Source organism: Carcharhinus amblyrhynchos, chromosome 5 (assembly GCF_965287045.1).
Source record: "Carcharhinus amblyrhynchos chromosome 5, sCarAmb.v2.hapA, whole genome shotgun sequence".
In the NCBI taxonomy this organism is placed as follows: domain Eukaryota; kingdom Metazoa; phylum Chordata; class Chondrichthyes; order Carcharhiniformes; family Carcharhinidae; genus Carcharhinus; species Carcharhinus amblyrhynchos.
The window spans coordinates 37,286,192-37,302,689 of NC_137328.1; the positions used below are offsets into that span (position 1 = coordinate 37,286,192).

The following is a 16,498-nucleotide window of genomic DNA, read 5'->3' on the forward strand; positions in this document are numbered from 1 at the left end:
CGGTTCCATAAAACATTCATTAGAACATTTTTGCCATCAATTGAAAACATTAAAAATTTTGGGAGTCCCCTCTGTAAAGTTAATATGGGGCAAAACCAATTTTTGCACTTTCTAATAATGTTAATTTTATGGCTTCAGTAATGATAGAATACATGCAATAACCCCAAATATTCACTAGTGAGGAGTAACACTGATCTGGAGTAAATTGCTAAATCGAGACATGTTGTCACATATACAGTGGATAGGAGAAAATTCTGGATCATGAGAATCCCCTTCAGTTTGGACTAAACAAAGTTCAGCTTTAACAAATGGCACCAATCAAGTTCTACCAAACATCCCCTTCCAGCTGATGTTCACAGGTATCAGAGATCAAATCATCAAGGTCACCATTGCCTAGAAACATAATGGATCAACTATGGTCTGTAAATTCCTTAGAGTGGCAATCAGCAGCAGATTGCCATTCCGTGCTGACTTTATGACACTTAAATTGCAAGGTGCCCATTTCACCCAGCCTTAATAACTCAAGCAAGGAGAGACTGAAGAAGTGAAGTGCATCTATGGCTCCAATGGCAAAATGCAAAGAAGGACGTGCCCCTTTACATGACTAGTGGGAGTGCCAGGGTGGGTACGGTTAGGGTTAGGGCTAGGGCTTCATATTCAATCCTACTACAACTGCGATTGCAGTACTAGTTCGACAGTATCCATTTCAGCAATTCCCTGAAAATATTCCAACAGCAACCCCAAGACTTGTATCACAGGAACCTTGTCAGAAGTCAGATTTCCCCAAACAAGAACATATTATTCTTCATCACTGAGCCATGAACTGGAATTTCCTACCTAAAACCATCACGGCAGTTGGAACATGAAAGGTTTGTAGCAGTTTAAAGCAACAGCACATGATCACTGCCTCAAGGAAATTAGAGATCAACAATAAATGCAGCTTTGACAGTTGGACCAAGATTCCAAGAACAAAATAAAGCACAATAAAAAGGCAAGAGAAGTATGGGATTCCACATGCCAGGAAATCAGATCCATTAATCTGTGACATCACCAAGATCACAATAAGAATGATCTATAAAGATTACACTCTTCGAAATTTACTTCAAATGATTGTTATCAGTATGTCACCCAATTACATAGCTCTATTTCGATATGGCTCTCTCCTTGACAGAACCTTAGTTTGTAACCTAAATGCAAAACTGGATTCTTCCACCCAGAATCATTGAGTATTTTACATGATAACCATGTCTTACTGAAAACCAAGTGGAAATAAATTATGATGCAGTCTTTACATTTTTCTCTCCCCACCTCTCATCAGATTTACAAAAATCTTAACATTCGACTACCCCATTAGGGATGTACTCGCACACTTCCACATAAATGTTATACCCATCCTCGATTGCTTGAGTTTTTGACTTGACGCTTATCGTGACTGCAGCATTTCTCAGTCCCTAACTCGTGAGCAGCAACTGCTTCCGCACAGTTACTCATCTGGACTTAATTATTGTCACCTAGCAGTTTTAGACTCGAGGTCTTCTCTCTCCTTAAGCACTGACACAGAATAAGCTCCTGTCCTTCTTTCCACTTGTATTTTTACCTTCAAAGAAGGCCCTTTTCTCAAAGCAGCTTCAGTGGTCCTCTTGTAAAATTACATTAAAATAAGCTACAATGTTGTAGCTAAAAAAACTGGTAGAATAGATTCAATCTTTAAAAGTAAACATACTTGTCTTCTCTGGACATAGGTGCAAGGAGGGAGGAGGATATGAATCAAGCCAGGTTGAGCTGAGAGATGTTGAGTTGGATAATGCAGAAAATTATTGGACTGGAAGCTCAGCACTCAGGAGGGAGATAAAGCTTATTATGATGCAACAAAGGGTTAGATTACTCAAGCCAGAGTCAAAGGACAGAAAGCCTAACCCAATCAATGCATGCAAGCAAATCCAGAGTGCAGACTGACGCTGGAGAGCAGTTAACAACTGATAAGCAAGAAAATTAAGACTTTGGGATACTGGCTGCTACAAAAGGGGTTCCTACCTTCCATGTTTGTTCACTGAAATTTTTATTGTTTGCTTCCTTTATTACTCATGGAAGTATTCACTCCTGCACCCATCAACTCCAATCTCAACTTCAGACCCAGCTCCAGCCGGTAAGACAGCACATGGTCTTGGTGAATTGGGCCATTTTCAGTCGTGAACTCCTATATACATGAAATGAATTAAATTTCCCATCTTCCAATTAGTCCCAGTGACTGATGAAGCATAAATGCAACAGCCTTACTTTTAGGACACTACAATTTTTTTGCAGTTCAGATGGGATGTACTTTGCTTAAGGTCATCAAAAGGAAGAAATACCACAGGAATCTACCAAAGCACTGAACAGAGATCTCCTAAATGATGAGACAGTTCACAAGGGATTCTAGTAATAAATTGATGTAAGGTTCCCTAGGGAATGAGAAGATCATGTACTTGTGTTTGCTCATGTTTTTTAATTTAAAAAATGTTGTCCTTGCAGTGTGACCGTTGCTGACAGTGTCAGCATTTACTGCCCATCCACAATCACTCTCTGCCTTCCTAGCTGACCACAATCCAAATGATGTATGTACACCCCAAGTGCTGATAGGTGATCAGTTCTAGGTTCTTGACCAATAAAAGAATGGCAATATAGTTTCAAGTGAGGATGGTGTGTGGTTTGGAAGGGAACTTGCAGGTGGTGGTGTCCCCATGTGTCTGCTGCTCTTGTCCTGAATCCTATTAAGCTACTTGAGTGTTGTTGGAGCTGCACTCATTCAGACAAGTAGAAAGTATTCCATCATATTCCTGAATTGTGCCTGGTAGATAATGCACAGACTTTGGAGGTCAGGTGGTGATTTATTTGTCACAGAATTCCCAGCCACTGCTTTACTCTAGTAGCCATTGTATTTATATGGCTAGTCCAGTTAAGTACATAAGAACACGAGAAATAGGAGCAGGAGTAGGCCATCTAGCCCTTCAAGCCTGCCCCGCCATTCATTAAAATCATGGCTGATCTGAAGTGGATCAGTTCCACTTTCCCGCCTGTTCCCCATAACCCTTAATTCACTTATCTACCAGAAATCTATCTACCCGTGACTTAAACATATTCAATGAGGTAGCCTCCACCACTTCAATGGGCAGAGAATTCCAGAGATTCTCCACCCTGAGTGAAGTTGTTCCTCCTCAGCTCTGTTCTAAACTGCCCCCGTCTTATTTTGAGGCTATGCCCTCTAGTTCTGGTTTCCTTTCTAAGCGGAAAGCATCTCTCTACCTCTATCCTATCTAGCCCTTTCATTATTTTGTAAGCCTCTATAAGATACCCCCTCAGCCTTCTAAACTCCAACGAGTACAGGCCGAGTCTATTTAATCTCTCCTCATAAACTAACCCCCTCATCTCCGGTATCAGCCTGGTGAACCTTCTCTGCACTCCCTCCAAGGTCAATATATCCTTACGCAAATACAGGGACCAAAACTTCGCACAATACTCCAGTTGTGGCCTCACCAGTGCCTTGTACAGTTGCAGCAAGACCTCTCTGCTTTTATATTCTACCCCTCTCGTGATAAAGGCCAACATTCCATTCGCCTTCTTGATCACTTGCAGACTGAGTTTTTGCGATTCATGCACAAGGACCCCCAGGTCCCTCTGCACAGTAGCATGCTGCAACTTTTCACCATTTAAATAATATTCCATCCTACTATTATTTCTTCCAAAGTGGATAACCTCACATTTGCTAACGTTATACTCCATCTGCCAGGTCCTCGCCCAGTCACTCAGCCTATCCAGATCTCTCTGCAGACTTTCCGCGTCCTCCAAGCGATTCGCTTTTCCACTCATCTTCGTGTCATCAGCAAATTTTGTTAGCCTACACTCAGCCCCCTCCTCCAGATCATCTATGTATATGGTAAACAGTTGAGGCCCTAGCACCAATCCCTGCGGCACTCCACTAGTCACCTACTACCAACTAGAAAAGCACCCATTTATTCCAACTCTCTGCTTCCTGTTAGATAGCAAATCCTCAATCCACGCTAACACTTTACCCCCAACTTCGTGTACCCTAACCTTCTGCAGCAACCTTTGAGGCACCTTATTGAGTGCCTTCTGGAAATCTACCAGTTCCCCTCTGTCTACTGCACGAGTCACATCTTCATAAAAATCCAGTAAATTCATCAAACACAACTTTTCCTTCATGAATCCACGCTGCATGTGCTTGATCGAACCGTTCTTTTCTAGGTGTCCTGCTATTTCTTCTTTAATGACGGATTCTAGCATTTTCCCAACTACAGACGTTAAACTAACTAGCCTGTAGTTACCCGCCTTTTGTCTGCTACCTTTTTTAAACAGCGGCGTAACAGTAGCTGTTTTCCAATCCGCCGGCACTTCCCCAGAGTCCAGCGAATTTTGATAAATAACTACTAACGCATCTACTATTACTTCTGCTATTTCTTTCAGAACCCTGGGATGCATTCCATCCGGTCCTAGGGACTTGTATACCTTCAGTCCCATTAGTCTACCAAGTACTACCTCTCTACTAACAGTAATTGTATTAAGGACCTCATCTCCTACCAACCCTCTATCTTTAATATTCAGTAAGCTATTTGTGTGCTTCTCCATGAAGACTGACACAAAAAACTTATTTAAAGTCTCAGCCATTTCGTTTCTCACCATTAAATCCCCCCTCTCGTCCTCCAAGGGTCCAACATTCACTCTAGCCAATCTCTTCTTCTTTATATGTTTGTAAAAACTTCTATCTTTTTTATATTTAGAGCTAGTTTAGTTTCTTACTCTATCTTTCCTTTCTTTATCGCTTTTTTAGTCATTCTTTGTTATTTTTAAAATCTTTCCCAATCTTCCAATTCCCCAATATTTTTAGCCGCTCTGTATGCATCGGTTTTTAATTTAATACTCTCCTTTATTTCCTTCGATATTCACGGCTGGTTATCCCTTTTCTTACAGTCCTTCTTTATCAACGGAATATATTTTCACTGAGTACTGAAAAAGATCTCCTTAAAGATCCTCCACTGTTCCTCAGCTGTCCTACCAACCAGTCTGTGCCCCCAATCTACATTAGCCAATTCCACCCATATCTTATCATACTCCCCTCTATTCAAGCGGAGGACACTGGTTTGGGACCCTACTTTCTCACCCTCCATCTGTATCAGAAATTCAACCACATTGTGATCACTCTTCCCAAGAGGATCCCTCACAAGAAGATCCCTAATTCTACCTGCCTCGTTACACAGCACCAGATCTAAGATAACTTGCTCCCTCGTAGGTTCCATAAGTATCTGGTCAATTATAACCCTCAGGGTGATTATGATAGGGATGTCAGCAATGATAATACCATCAAATATCTAGGTGACATAACTATTGCCTGCTTCTTAAATGGCAAGCAACATCCTGGTCATACACCAGCCCGACCCTCAAAGTTGCTCAGGTCTTGCTGTTTCACAGACAGTGCTTCAGTATTTCAGGAGTTGTGAATGGTACTGGATACTGTGCAATTAGCAAACAACCCTACTTCTGACCTTATGATGAATTGATGAAGCAGCTGAAGGCAGTTGGGTCTATGACAACATTGAGGAGCTCCTGCAATGATATCCACAGTTAAGATGAATGGTCTCCAACAACGACAACTGTCTTGATATTAGGTATCACTCCAACCATTGGAGACCTTTCCCTCATTCCCACTAGCTTCAGTTTTGTTAAGATTCCTTGATAGCACTCTTAATCAAATGCTGCCTTGATGTCAAGTGCAGTCACATTCACCTTCTCTCTCTCTCTCAAGTTCATGGCTGGACAAATGCTAGAATGAAATCTGGAGCAGAGCGGCCCTGGAAGATCCCATCTGAATATGATGAACAGAATAAAAGCAGTGTTAACACCACCGTCCATTACTTTGGTTATTTGAGAATGGTCTGAGGAAGTGATACCAATGTTGCAGCTATACTGAAGAAGCTTGTCTAAGAACAGGGTTGTCATCAAGGTTTATTGCCTTAGCTGTACCCGGTGTCTTTAGCCATCTTTTGATAGTGTGAAGAAATCCAATAGCTTGAAAACTGAAATCTATGATGGTGAGAACATCAGGAGATGGCTGTGTGGATTTTTCACTCTGTACTTCTGGTTGAAAATAGTTGTAAACGCTTCCTCCTTGTCTTTCCCCATCATTAAGAATGAGGACAATTATAGAGTCTTCTGCTCCTCCAGTTACTTGTTGAATTGTCCACCACCATTTGCAGCTGGACGTCGCAGGACTGCAGAAGCTTTGATTTTGATCTATTGGTTGTAGGATCATCTTGCTCTGTTTATAGCATATTTCTTCTGATGTTTATCATGCATAAAGTCCTGTGATATAACCATCAGATTGGCAACTTACATTGATGAATGCCTGGTGCTGCACCTGCCACGCTCTCCCATGTTCTCTTTAAATCTTTGGCTTGATGGTAATGATAGAACAAAGGTTTTTCCAGATCTAAGGTTACAAACTGCAGTTCAATAAAATACTGCCCCTCAGCACATCCTGGATGCCCAGTTACATCACTATTACATCTGTTCTGAATGTAATCCACTTAGTACGGTGCCAGACAACACAAAGGAGAGTCTTCTCAGTGTGGAAATGAGACTTCACCTCCAGAAGATCTGCACTGTGGTTGTCCCTCCTAATTATATGATTGAGGCATCTGGAACTGCTATATTGGCAATGGCATGGTGAAGCAGGTTTTTCACCTTTTGTCTCTTAGTGCACCTGCCAAAGGCCCTATCTGACAGGTGTCTTTCAGGACTTGGCAGTCAGTAGTGGTGCTACTGAGCCATTGTCGGTGATAGGCAAGCCCCAGATCCAGAGTAGATTCTGTGCCCTTGCTATGCATTGCTTCTTCCAAGTGGTGTTCAATATGAAGCATAAGTTCATGAGTGGAAATGATAATCGGTAATCAGCAGCTGATTTCCTTGCCTAAATTTTCCCTGATGCCAAAAGACTTCATACGGTCCATAGTCAATGTTGAAGACTCCTAGGCTAACATGTTCCGGACAATATATCACCATGCCACTGCCTCTCACGGTTTTGTTGTGATGGTGAAACTGAACATACCCACAGACAGCGATTGATTTTGGACTCTGGGCCATCGGCTGCAAGGAATGGTTTGGCAAGAGTGGCTAGATCAAGCCAATGCTTGATGAGTCTGTGGGACAGTTCTCCCAATTTTGGCACAAGTTCCCAAGTTAGTGAGGAGGACTTTGCAGGGTTAACCGGACTTGATGCCCCTTTGTCGTCTTCAATGCCAAAGGCTATACCAAGCTCTGTCCAATTTTATTCATTCAATTTTTCTACAATGGTTCAATATAACCACTTCCCAAGCCACTTCAAAGGGCAGTTAAGAATCAACCACTATGGGGTCTGACTTGCATGTGACTCCAGACAGAGTAAGGAAAACTGATTTATTTTCCTGAAGGACATTAATGAAATAGTTGCATTTTTAGGATAATCTGGTAGTTTCATAATCGTCATTAATAAAATGAATATTTTATTCCAGATTTATTAATTAAAATTCCCCAGTATCCATGATGGGATTTAAAGTGATATCTCCAGAGCATCATATACACAATAGTGCATTTATCACTATACTCTACCCATGAAATGCATATGTCACAAGTGTTCCATTTCCTTCATCTCACTTAATAGCATGCTTGAATGTATACAAAAGAATTGTTCGCCAATTCTCTCACCTCTCTCAAGCTCCAAATCCTCTCCCTCCCCCCTCCCCACATCAATGCAGTATTTTACAATTACTCTCCATTTCATCAACACAATATGCTCCTTAGAACATTCCTCTTTTTTGCTTGAGTTATATATTGCATTCACTGACAAAAATACAGAATAATGTTCCAGCTTAACTTGATACAATTTTAACAAATTTTAGTTAGTTTGCCAATTCGTGATGGAAAAGGGGGTAAAGGGGAGAGGCATTCAATTCAAATATGAATATCTTGCGTGATTTGCTTAAATATATTTGACAGCTTACTTAAAACATTACATCATCTTGTTGCATAAATTAATAGGAGGTCATTCCACCCATGAGCTCCATCTCTGATTGTATATCTTATTTCTCTCTGTTTTCTCAGCAACAAGGAAATGCTTACTTGCCTTTTTGTTCCTTCACTGTTGTTGAGTCAAAATCCTAGAATTACCTTCCTAACAGCACCTTTTGTGCAACTACATCAAATGAGCTGCAATGGTTCAAGATGCTGGCTCACTACCACCTTAGGGATGGGCAATAATTGCTGGCATAACCAGTGACACCTACATTCAGTGAAAAAATATTTTTGCAACAAACAGATTGTGAAATTTTAATTGATCTTTCCTCTTCGTGGGTGTTAGCTGATCTGTTTTATATCCAGCATTCGTCATATTCATTCCAGGTCATGTACTTTTCTTCATTCTGGCGCCTTTGTCAGGAACTCAAAACTTGCCTCCCTCACTCTTGCCTCCCACAATCTGCAAGCTTTAAAAGGCTTTTCACCAAACCAGTATTACCTTAACTTCCATTTATTTTTAATTCTCTCTGTTTCTATCTCACCAATTCCTCCTCCTCCCCACCTTCCCATCCCTCTCCCCCACTACTGCCTCTTACGAAGACTGATTCCTTGTCGGGTACAGTTCTGTGGACAGTTGCAGCTTTCCAGCACTTTGCCCAAGGGACTAGTAACACTTGAGTCGTGTCACCAGGATAATTGAAATTACAGCTGAGTCTGATCCAGTCCTCACCTGTCATTCCTGCACAAATACTTAGAGCAAATGCCATTGAATAGTTTTCACTGGTTGTTTTCCTCTCGCGATCCAAAGCGAAGCCTCTATGGTTATCTATAGCACCATGGTTGAGATCAGACAATTCAGCAGAGATTATAAATTAATTTGAACCATCTCGGTCTGAATGTTCAGCTGCAGAGTGGATATGTTTGCTAAATCATTTCTATTTGTTTAAACCTTGGTATTGCAACAAGAATACTATGAAATCAAAATATAAAATTCTCCATTCAAATTGGTTTATTCCTAATCATTATGGAACCTGGGCAAAAACATAATATCTTCTATATGCAAATATTTGAAACAGGACAAAAAATATGTATTAAGTTTCTGGACGGCTGGAAATATTAAAAATGAAAATGGTTCTCCTGGAGCAGTGACAAGATTAAACTGCAGACAAATAAAAGCAATGAGAAGGATGGACCAAAAATAACGTGAAAGAACAGAACAAAACTAAGAAAGAAAGCAACTGAGCACCCAAAATCATGTTTCATGTTTAAACATAAAGCACTACCAGTCACATACTATTGCAGCTCTGTTTAAACTCAGATATAGAAGCAGAAGACACTTCCACCATTTAGGGTGTAGGCAGCTTAGAATTTCAAGTACAGTGATACAATGCATCAAGCACCAATTTCTGTTTCCACATAGTACAAATGTGACCAATAATGACCAAAGACTTTGATTTAGCATGTCCGTTTCATAAAAAGGAGGTTGATCAGATTTGGCTCAAAATTGCCTTGTCTATTCAGTGCATTTTAAGCGACTCTTCTACCTTTTTCCACATAACATTTAAAAAAATACAATTTCAATTATTTGCAGCATGATCTCTTATGGAAAATTGCCTGCAAAGTCTTCATTACAGGTGAGCATCATTTATAGAAAAATTCTCATAATATTTTTACAGATACGCTTGAGATATAACAGCAAAGCATCTATCATACTGCACTGAAATACTCCCATCCATTAACATTTATCATAGTAATATTTTAAATCAGCTCACCATATTTTGGAAATACGTAGCCATCTTTATACAGATTTCATACACATTCAGCAATATTCTTTATTCTCAGCAGAACAATGCAGATTTTGTGGTAATCTAGTGCCTTTAGATTCTCTTGTCAATATTTGTGACGTTGCTTTTGCACACAGCACGCAGAATCAAACCTGCAATGCTTGCTAGAAAGCTGGTTGCATCAGATAGGAAATACTTGTTCCTCAGAACACATGTATGCATTTCCTTCACTTGATACAACAAGAACTATTGGTATATTGTCACTCAAAAGCATTCGTAAAATATTTCTAATATTGCAATGGACTAAGAAATTTATACTGTGATGATGCCCGTGGGAAGAGGGGAGGAGGAGCTGCAAAACATTTCAAAAACTGAGTGATTGAATGGTCTAAGAAAGCTTTGCACTGATTTTGCAGTCACCTATGTTTTATGGATGCAAAACAGCACAGTTCCAATGCAGTAAAAGTAATTGCAGAAGGACGATTATTTTCCGAAGCAAAATTATCTGCACCTTAACTAGATAATGTTCAGGAATCATTTTAGCACATTTGCTCTGGGTGGAAATCTTATTCTTCTACAACTAATATTAAGGGTGGTACAGAATTGATAGGATGCAAACTACAAGATAGATAAATGTGTTTGGGATAAAGATTTTCAGAAATGCCAGTCAAAGAAATAAAGGCATCAATTGTGGATGAAACTGATTGATCAACTGTGACAGGATTACTGTCAGACAAGAGAAGTGGAAGAATATTAATGGGGACACTGCAGTTTCTACTTACTATATTTGGAAAATAGCCATTTTTATAGCAAAAGGTTAGTTTATAACACTATTAAAAGTAACAGTGTCCGACAGTAAAGTTGTTCATGGATGAAATTATTGAACTGGTACCACACAAGCTGAACATCTTTAGTAACCATAACTCTTCAGCCTGTGACAATAAATGTGTCACAGCTGTTCTTAAGTGGTCCCTTTTAATGACCAATGGTGATCTAGCAGGCGTTAGCCACAGTACAATGCTCACCTGTAATGAAGACTTTACAGGCAATTTTCCATAAGCGTCACAGGTTCATATTTCCACTCGAGTTGGTGAAGCACAGTTGCAGAGAGCACAACAATTTTATACTATTGCTTTTCCCAATGTCTTGGGCCTAACCAACTGCAGATATGAAAATAAGCACACAGTTGTAATTCCTTCAGTCTCAAGCATTTTTTTCTGATTGCAATATTTGAATGTAGTGACGGACTACAATGCTTATTAGGGAACATGGCTCTATACCCAAGTTTCTCATCATCACTTCACAGAAGCCAGCAGAAAATCAGTATACAACCAGGCACACAAGACACTTTCCCCATCATTGATTGTTTTTACTTCTTTAAGCAGCAATGTTGGTGCATTTACAACTTGGGCAAGAGATTTGCAATTAATGTTGGAGAAATTGTGACAAAATGACTGACCTGGTGCATGCTATTTAAATGCAGCGCTAAGAAATGGATTTATCTCAAACTGAATGAGAAACCACCTGTGCCAAGGCAGAAAACGGTGGTATAACATTGCTGTGTGAGATACCAGAACAATCAGATTTTCACTCACTGGAAATTGTCAGTATCAAGTTGAAAATTTTTGTGGAACAATCTTGCTGTTAACAGGCACACAAAGGGTCTCACCTCCAACCTTATACCGACAGGAAACTTCACATACACTGTATGTTCTGACTATTATAGACAAAGCATCTCCAACAGCAAATCTGTTTCCTACATAAACCACTTCCCCTATCTGTTCTTTTTGTTGCCACATATCTAGTGAAAAGTATATCATTCTGACTCAGTTGCACTCAAATCAGAAGGCTATGGCTTCAAGCCTCACTTCAAGCTTCAACACACAACCTAGGCTCACATAATGGTACTGCATTGAGGGGTTGCTGTAACGTCTTTCACATGAAAGATAAAACTGCCTGTCCAGAAGAATGCTAAAGATCCCATATTTGATGAGGAGTGACAGCCCAATGTCCAAGCTAACATTTTCATCTCCAGCTAAAGCCACTTAAATAAGTCAGCACGCTGTGCAATATTGTGCATAAATTGTCCAGTGTATGCAACGACAGTGACTGCACTTTGGGGCATTCAGAGGGTGTGATAATGTGTTATGTTAATGCAGGATTTTTTGCTTCATGCACTATTGCTAGCTTAAACTGTCTTTTACACATCAGTCCTGTTCATTTTTTGTTAATTCGTGGGACATGGGTGTTGCTGGCTGGCCAGCATTTATTGACCATCCCTAGCTGCCCTTGGAGGGGCAGTTGAGAGTCAAACACATTGCCGTGGTTCTGGAGTCACATGTAGGTCAGACTGGTATGGGCAGCAGATTTCCTTTCCTATAGGACATTAGTGAACCAGATGGGTTTTTCTGACAATCAGCAATGGTTTCATGATCATCATTAGATACTTAATTCCAGATTTTTTTTATTGTTGAATTCAAATTCCACCATCTGTCGTGGCGGGATTTGAACTCGGGTCCCGCAGAACATTAATCGAGTTCCTGGATTAAAGACTAGCAACAGTATCACTATGCCATTGCCTCCCCCTTTCTGGTATGTTTGTTTTATTCCTGCAAGTTGATCATTCTAGTTTTGAAAAACATTTATTCAATTTTACCAAAAAATAAAAGATTAGAATCACTTTGTACCCTCTTGTACCTTAAATGAGATGTGGCTGAAAGTCAATCTTTCTTCAAAAAAAGGAATAATTTCTAGGCTATCATTAGATTCAATGGATGATAACACTGGTATTGACCCCCCAAGACGTAAATCTAAGAATCATGTTCTTAGGAATCATAACAATATAAATGCAAACAACAATTAGTTTCAAACCCACATTTAATTTTTTACATAAAACTGAAGTCATACCATTGAATGTTTTTACTCGAGGATCTCTCGTGACCTTGATGACAATAAAAATGGTTTTGAAATACTTCTATATACTTGATTTTCAGGTTTGCTAATCACAAATAGATTGTTTATAAAGTTCTTATAATTATAATAAATCCTTGTTGAAATCTTACCACTGGATGCCTTTGATCTGACACGGTGCAAGCATGGCAATAAAAATCCAAATAAAATAATTAACTTCTCTGCTAAGATCAGTGGGTGTAAATCTTTAAAAAGGTAACAAATAAAATGATTTTTTTTTCAATTGACAGATTGCTTGAAAGGTTTAATTTTTGTTTAACACATGCAAGTTGTACTCAGCATTATTTTTGACTTACTGGTGTACTTTGCAACACTTAACATATTAACAGGACAAAAATAGCCACTTTAAAACTGCTTTGTGAAGTCATCCATGTCAACACAATTCCTTGCACTTGCAAACCAATCACAGTACTGGAAAAGCTATTCTTCAAAACAACTCAAAATATTAGTCATCACAGACCAATGGGAGATGAGAGTTTTCAAGCAGATTGTTGAAATGGACCAATCAATGCTGAGAAAAAAACCACTGTTAAATTTACCACTAAAGATTACATGTAGATTTTATGCTTCCCTCTCCCAGCAACAACTGTTGTAAAAGGGCAAGAAAGGTAGATTGAGAGGTGGGGAAGAAAAGTGGAAAATGGAAAGAAGAGTGCATCTAAATTTGAAATTGCATTCAAAATTATTTTTTTAAAAAATAACTTGTCAGGTATAACAATGCCCACTCACTGTGCATACATGAGTCCAATGTTCTAACTGCTTTAAAACATCTTGCTGGAGATCCTCATTGAACATCTTTCTGTACAATTGTGGTAATTTCGAGACCCAAATTCCATTAGAGTATTTGTCCACGATCTCCTTTAGTCGGGACTGTATCAACTCACTATTAGAGCTGGATTGAGATGCTGAATTGGATTTTCCGCTATCCATGCTGTCACTCCAAATAGCTACAAATGTAGAAAAAAGTGCATCAAAACCTACAATAAGTTCACTACCATCATAATTGAAGTAAGATCAAATTCAAAAAGACAGACTGTTATGTTAACAGCCTGAACATTAACAGCACAGAGGTGTACCACTGGGGTTTGTACTGTAGTTCATGTGTTTACCAGCCTGTATTAGATAGCAGTCTTCATAATACAGGCAATAAGTATGAATTCCTCAAGCTACTGCAGCTATGATTTTTGCATTTGTTGGGATAGTATATTAAACAAAAGCATATCAGACCACATGTTGAGTGAAAGAAAATTCCACAATAAAAGAACACACAATACACTATATCAACATTCAAATAAAAGGCTCAAAGTATGCAGCATCATTCAGTAGCCATTTCAATATCCAATATTATTTCCAACCAAAAAGTGGCAAGCTTTGAATGGAAATGAATTCTTAAATCCACTATTATGATCACTCTCCACAGTAAAGGCAAATTCTTTCCCTCTAACCAATCAAAACAACTGCAATAAAATGAGATAATATACAGCGCATTAACAAATTGAACCTTTTGAGGTACAGACATAAATGGATGCTGAATCTAAGGAGGAGATATTAAAAGCTTTGTCAAGCGAAGAATTTTAAATCAGTTTTGGAAGGCGATTGAGGTGGAGAGGCAAGATGATAGAGGGAGGAAATTTCAGCATGTAGAATCTAGATGGTTGAAGGCACAGATATGAATGCCAGGTTCAAAGGAGGGAAGATTATCGAAGAAGCCACACAGTCTGACAAACAGAGGATTGTCAAAGATGGGAAATAAGTTCTCGCCTTGTCAATGATGGCCATGTTCTAATAACCAAAATAAATCTGGGGGTTGAATAAATGGGATTTCAGGGTAAGAGGAGACCAATGATAATGAGGGCCAAAGCATTAAACAATAGTGAAAAATTGAAGATCTTGGAGTCTAGGAGATAATGTACGTCAGCAGGAAAAGTGGAACATAATGGATGAATGATGAGGGATAGGATATGAATAGTAGGATTTTAGATAAACTGAGGCTTAAAGTTTGAAAGCTGAGAGCGTAGCCAGGGGAGTTTTGGAATATTATGGAGTGGAAGTGACAGGCATTGTAAATGAAGGGTTGACCAAATGGGACCACTACTGATTTCCCTTTATGCTGCTGTTTATCCAGTAACATTTCAATTGGAACTGATCCCTCCAACAGTACTTTCATATGGACAGCTTTTGTAAGATGTTTGGGAGGTTTGTAGATGAATATACCGACAGAACAAGGTCATGAAAGTAATTTGCTTGTTAGTTCTCTCCTGTATTCCTACAGAGTTGAGAGTTAGGTGCCTGTAAAGTGAACTGATAACTAAATGACTGTATATGAAAGCTACCTAAAAGGTCATTTCTGTGGAAAGAAAGATAGCTGAGCGTGACATGCAGGCAAGTGGGAACAGGAAAACAAAGACAGGTGAGCAGATGATCTCAAGCTCAATGAAAAAGTATTACAGGAGTTCCTCATATTTGTTTCAAATAGATGGCAGATATTTAAGGAGATAACAGAAGACAGAGAAGACAGAGTTAATCTTGGGAGTAATGACCAGATGGAGGCTTGATCATGTGGTCTAGCCAGATCTGACAATGAATAGTTAAATCAGCTGTGTACCTAGTACACTCCTGATTGTGCCTTCTGGACACAAGGCATGAAGATGAGGAAAATAACCCAGATGGGAGACAGTGAAGATCTTATTGGTGATGGAAGTGTCATAGGTGCTAATGGGGAGAGTAAATCTTTGATCTGGTGCCTCACTCTTAAAAAAAGTTAACCATTTTCAGCGATGCATCATCAAAGAAAGCTTTAACTAAATTCACGTAAATGATCTCAAGACTACCAGAGAGAAAAACAGGACATTTAGCATCAGTGAGAGCACAGAAAGGACTTTCAAGCAGCAGTGATAATGACCATATAATCTGCTTGTGACTTTGGTTGGTAAATAAATATTATCCATCACTCTGGGGCCGGTCCCCGATCTCACCCCTCTTTAAATTATACCAATGGGATCTTTTATATACATCCCAGGTGCAGACTGGGCCCGTACTTAACGTTTGCACCTCAGACAATGCAGCACTATCCCAGAATTACACTGTTCATGCCACTACTGATTTTGTGCTCAGGTCTCAAGGTGGAATCTAAACCACCTTGTGACTGAGGCAAGAATGAAGTTCTGGGATTTCTAGGCACTTTACCATTTCATTTCCCTCCTTTTGAATGTGCCTCCATCTGACTTCTTACTTGGCAGTGCCCTTTCAATTGACATTCTTCTTCTCTTCCCTATCCTGCCTCATATATTCTTATCTCTTTTTCTGTTTCTCCTTTGATTAATTTGCGATCTGCTCAGTCTTTGTCCCTTTCACCACCCTGGTCCTATTGTTCACTTCATTCATTAAAATTTCATAGATCAACTCATTAGACATACACATTCAAATATATTTGAAAACATTTCAGAAGGGAGAAATATTCCATTATTGGGCTAACTTAATGTCTTGATGTACTCTGGAAAATTCTGAACACAGTACATGCCTTCAACTGAAAGTTAATATAGTCAGTTATAAGAGCCATATTGGACTTGAAACATCAACTCTGTTCCTCTCTTCACACATGCTGCCAGACCTGTTCAGATTTTCTAGTACTGTTTTTATTTCAACTAACATTTGTGTAAAAATGTCAAGTTGAGGCCCAGTCCAAGGCCTAGGTATAAAGA

At 39.3% G+C, this 16,498-nt stretch overlaps 1 protein-coding gene across 3 annotated transcripts in view; it reads right to left on the reverse strand.

The window, feature by feature from the left end:
• The window catches only part of LOC145342976 (tudor domain-containing protein 7-like), a 152,429-nt gene that overhangs the window by 61,614 nt on the left and 74,317 nt on the right, over positions 1-16,498 (reverse strand). For all 3 annotated transcript variants that reach the window (XM_080188662.1, XM_080188663.1, XM_080188661.1), the window contains exon 6: positions 13,527-13,744. In XM_080188662.1, the coding sequence (XP_080044788.1) occupies positions 13,527-13,744 (218 nt within the window). The remainder of the gene's footprint in view (positions 1-13,526; positions 13,745-16,498) is intronic.